The following is a 5,568-nucleotide window of genomic DNA, read 5'->3' as shown; positions in this document are numbered from 1 at the left end:
GTAAGAATCACCTATACACAAGGGACGGAGTGCACTTGTCTCCCAGAGGATTTCGGCTCCTTGCTGAATCCCTTAAACGAGAAGTAGGCATCCTACAGGGTTTTTTCGGGTAGATTATGTGGGAGTAGGGGGGGAAGTATCGGAATATAGTTTAGGCAATAGAAACAACTTAGAGGACTGTGTAAAAAATCACCAAAGCAGGTGGAGGGAAGATAAACTTAAAGTTTACTATACAAATAGCAGGAGCATAATTAACAAAATTGATTTGCTGCGAGGTAAAGCATGCGTAGAAAATTTCGATATTATAGCTATTACTGAATCCTGGATCAACATGGCTAATAAACATTTCCTTCCGGAAATCGAAATAGAAGGATATAAGTTTTTTCATAAGGATAGGGTCGGCAGGAATGGGGGAGGTGTAGCACTTTTCGTTAAAAATACATTAAACTGTATTATCAACAATTCGATTAAGGAAGAGGACTGTACGGAATCTATTTGGGTAGAGATTATAGGCAAGAATAAGAAAGTTATTATTGGCGTCTTGTATAGACCTCCTAACCTCAGCATTGAGCAGACTGATTCCCTGATTCATGAAATTCACAGAGCGTCCCAGTACAAAAACGTTGTAATCATGGGAGATTTTAACTATAGAAACATTGACTGGGAAACTTTAATAGATCATGAAGCGAAGAAATTCCTAGATGTGGTGCAGGATAATTTCCTAAAACAAATGATTACCGATCCTACGAGGGGACAAAATACCCTGGACTTAATTCTAACAAATAATGAGCAAATTAGCAGCGTAATAGTGGGAGATAGTCTAGGCTTTAGCGATCATCAAGAAATAAGATTTAATGTTATTTGGGAAAAAATAAAAAGTACGAATAACGTTCAAGTACCAGACTTCAGGAAAGCAAACTTTGACAATATAAAAACCTATTTGAAATTGAATACGAAAAGCCAGGCGGACGTTTCAGACATTGATTCTCGTTGCGGGGCTGGTAGTCAGGTGTGGGTCATGGAGGGTAATATGCATACCTTAGGTCAGGTCTAGGTCAAGGAGGGTAATACGCATACCTTAGGTCAGGTCAATTGGGGGGCGAGGGCCCAACAGTCAGGTCAGTAATTTAAATTAAATGTATAACAATCTAACTGATCTAATTAATGCACAAAATACATTTATCCCCCTAAAGTCAATACGGAAAAATAGTAATACTCCCAAATGGATGACGGACAGATTAAAACATGAGATCGGAATGAAAAGAGGACTTTACGTAAAAATGAAAAACGGGGAATCACACCTTAGATCAAGATATAACGAAATGGCAAAGCTGGTTAAAAGGAATACACGTTCAGCGAAACGTAATTATGAAATCAAGGTTGCCAGTCAAGCAAAATCCAACCCAAAGGGTTTCTTTCACCTCTATAGAACAAAAAGTAAAGAAAGAATAGGACCAATTAAAAACGATGAAAATGTCATGATAGAATCGGAAGAAAAAATGAGCGAGGAGTTTAACAATTATTTTCTATCGGTGTTTACTAATGAGAGGTTAGATAAAGTACCTGACTGCGATCCGATTTTCAGAGGGGATGAAGAAAGTAGTCTAACTAATATCAGCATTAGTAAAGAAGAAGTAGTCAAGCAGATTGACAGACTTAAAGCTACAAAATCTCCGGGTCCAGACGAAATTTTTCCAAGAATGCTTAAAGAGTGTAAATTTGAAATCTGCGACCAGTTAACTGAAATATTCAATAAATCGGTAGACACTGGTTCTGTTCCAACTGCTTGGAGGCAGGCAAACGTTGTTCCTGTTTTTAAGAAGGGAGATAGATCGTCTATATGCAACTACAGGCCAATCAGTTTGACATCGGTTATAGGAAAAATGCTTGAATCAATAATAGTAAATAGACTCATAGAACACATTGAATGGCAAAACTTAATTCGTGTTTCACAGCATGGTTTCTTCAAGGGTAAGTCATGTGTGACTAATCTTCTATCCTTTTACACTAAGGTATATAAGGCGTCAGACAACAATGAAAATGACGATGTTATTTACCTTGACTTTAGCAAAGCGTTCGACAAAGTGCCACACCAGAGACTACTAAATAAAATCAAAGCCCATGGCATAGGAGGAAAAGTGTTAGAATGGATTAGAGCTTGGATTAGTAACAGAAAACAGCGGATCACCATAAATGGAATAAAATCTAGGTGGGGCAATGTTACTAGCGGGGTCCCCCAGGGCTCGGTTTTGGGTCCCTTGTTGTTCATTATGTATATAAACGACTTAGACGAAGGGTTAAATAGTGATGTTAGTAAGTTTGCGGACACTAAAATAGGACGCCTAATTAGGTCAGGAGACGACGCCCAGATTCTGCAGGATGACCTTAATAAGCTGTTAACATGGTCGGTCAAATGGCAAATGAATTTCAATATCTCTAAGTGTAGCGTCTATACAACTAAGTGTAGCGTGTTAAACGTAGGGCTACACAACCCCGAAAATAGATACAACTTAGATAACACGTTTTTAGAAAAATCTGAGTGCGAGAGGGACTTGGGAGTTCTGGTGAGTCCGGACCTTAAAACCAGGAAGCAGTGTATTAGCGCCAGAAATAAAGCTAACAGTGCATTAGGCTTCATTGCTAGGACGGTAACGAATAGAAGTGCAGAGGTAATTATTAAACTCTATCTAGCGATAGTTAGACCCATCCTTGACTATGCGGTACAGTTTTGGTCTCCGTCCTACAGAATGGACGTAAATTCACTAGAATCAGTACAGAGAAGATTGCCAAAATGATACAAGGACTCGGAAATTTGCCTTACGAAAAGAAGCTTAGGCACCTAAACTTACACTCTGGAAAGACTCAGAGTGCGGGGTGATCTAATAGAAGTGTTCAAGTGGATCAAAGGCTATAACAAGGGTGATGCAAACAAGGTCATCATAATAAAACAACAGGGCAGGACTCGCAGTAATGGGTATAAACTGGACAAATTTAGATTTAAGAAGGAAATAGGCAAGAATTGGTTTACTAATAGGGTGGTCGATGAATGGAATAAACTTAGTAACCATGTAGTAAGCGCTGAAACTATCAGTTGATTTAAAAAACGATTAGACAACTTTATGGATGGGGATGACAGGTGGTGATGGATACGGAGCTGCCTAGTGTAGGCCTTATGGTCTTTTGCAGTCTCCTTTATTTCTTATGTTCTTATGTTCATTTATCCTGACGTCTGGCATACACGGGGAAAGGCCCCGAAGAAGTTCCAGGGTCGAGTCAGTTTCCCGTAAAACTGGGCAGTCCAGCACTCAAGTGCCTCGAATGAGTGGGTCGTCCTCGAACTTATGACAACAGATCATTGGGAAACGGTGCACTCAGGCACTCTCCTGCACCTCACCACCCAAACTACCCCTAATACGCGCACGCATGCGCGCACACACACACACACACACACACACACACACACACACACACACACACACACACACACACACACACACACACACACACACACAAAAAAAAAAAAAGAGGGCGCTTGCTTACAGATGGACACGCACTTCTCCCTTCCAAGTTCTTTGATCCATTGGTGCTAATGACCCGTTCTCTCCTATTCTGTCCCGTACCAAAAGGTCTCCTGTCAATTCTATCTTCTCCTTTTGATTGTCTGAGCAATGCTCTCAAATCACCTCTTTCTCTTCTTTCTTCCTTTGATGATAGGTGCAGTGCTTTCAGTCTCCTTTAATCGATTAAGTCGATAATAGGAACAAATTAAAACTACTTATTGAGAATGTGAAATATGTTTAGTTGTTTTGCTATATAACGAAATATTTATATAGAAGAATTTCTTCTGATTTTCGTGAGTTTGGTCGATTATTCTAGTTGTCGCCAGGTGATTTCATTCAGCTGAGGGAAACCCCCAAAGGGTTGATATTTGAAGTTAAATCTTTTATAATCAAGGCGTAAAAGCCTTTTTAAGTTTAGATGTGTGGACATCGTTATATGAAATATTTTCTCACCATTTTGTTTATTAATTTTTTTCCTGTTAGCAGTTATATTTTACTTGATTTCACTTTAATCACCTTTATTATAATCCAATTTAGTTTAATCTAACTTGATATAATCCAATCGAATTTAAGTTTATTTCATTTTTAATTCTATTTTTGATAAAATAGTTTTACTCGACCGGTGACGGGTTTTGGACAGGGATCGGTTCTAGTCGATCTTATGTGGTCCAATCTTGATAAAGTTGTTTTTCATAGAAAATTCAAATTCCATTATTTGAATGCATATACAGCTTTTATACGTCCAAGCTTATAAAAGTTATTTTTTGTATCAATTCCAATTGTCCAGAGTAAACAAAGTTGCGTATGAACGATGATGTCAGTAAAGGTGTTGAATCATGACGCAATTCAAAGTAATCCAAAGATGATTTTCATAAGGATTTTGATTGCCAAGAAACTCAAATTTTGAGTGAAGAAAGTTGTTCAGTGACGATGTCCAAGAGGATGTTGAATCGAACATCTCGAAGTTTTTGGACAAGATCCTCAACTGAAATTCGATCTTCTGGATTGTAAGTCATTGCCCTTTTGATAAGAAGAGAAATATCTTCATTTCGATCTTCTTGGGCGACAAGAGAGGCCAACAGATATCCGATCGAATAAACATCACTTCCTGAAGAAGTTCCTCGTCCCTTGAAAAGCTCGGGAGCAATGTGAGGAAAGGTGATGTGACCGGTTCTGTTTTTGCTGTACACGGCCTTGCCGATTCGAACGGCGCTTCCAAAGTCAATGAGAGTTGGATTCCAAAGGTCGTGGTTCCTCTCGACGACGATATTATCTAGTTTAATATCGTTATGGGTCCAGCCACGTTGATGGATAAGGCGGACGCTCTCTGCGACTTGAAAAACGATTTCGACAGCCTGATATTTCGAGAGCTGTCGTCGTTGAATCATTTTGTAGAGAGAGCGTCCGCCGAAGCTGGTAATGAGAGTGATGGGGTTTCTGCCAACGCCGAAGATGGTTGGGACACGAGGAACTCCTGACAACGCTGCCAGAGCCTCGGCCTCTTTAACCATGGCGGGCAGAAACCTTTTCTTCTTGAAAATCTTCGCCACCACTCTTGTGTCCCCTACTGGAACAAGGTAGACCTTGGCAAAGGTCCCTTCGCCGTGACGTCTGGCGTTCCTGAGGTGCCTCTGGATGACCTCGGTCTCGATCCAGGTGAGCTCAGGTGTGTCTTTCATCGTTGTGCTCAAGAAAAAGAATTCCCAATTCTTAATCAAGCTCCGGTCCAGGTCCATCTTTGTCATGAGTCGTTAGCTCGAGCTTAGATTAGGTCCAAAATGCGAGCACGAATATTAAGCGAGTTCGTGTATACAATACACGAAACGACATTAAAGACGATCATGTAGTGCAAAGATTCCTTTATCACACACACACACACACACACACACACACACACACACACACACACACACACACACACACACACACACACACACACGCACAGACATAAGCGAGTTCGTGTATACAATACACGAAACGACATTAAAGACGATCATGTAATGCAAAT

At 40.1% G+C, this 5,568-nt stretch overlaps 1 protein-coding gene across 1 annotated transcript; it reads right to left on the bottom strand.

Annotated features, from left to right (window-relative positions):
• Window positions 1–4,456: 4,456 nt before the first annotated feature.
• On the bottom strand, window positions 4,457–5,296 carry LOC143041751 (uncharacterized). The gene has a single exon (XM_076213775.1). It carries the CDS (start codon window positions 5,294–5,296, stop codon window positions 4,457–4,459), a length of 840 nt encoding a protein of 279 aa, XP_076069890.1.
• Between the last annotated feature and the right edge of the window lie 272 nt (window positions 5,297–5,568).

The sequence above is a fragment of the Oratosquilla oratoria genome, chromosome 3, assembly GCF_046742065.1.
Source record: "Oratosquilla oratoria isolate Oo_2021 chromosome 3, ASM4674206v1, whole genome shotgun sequence".
NCBI lineage: Eukaryota > Metazoa > Arthropoda > Malacostraca > Stomatopoda > Squillidae > Oratosquilla > Oratosquilla oratoria.
This window is presented reverse-complemented; position numbering and strand designations above follow the sequence as displayed.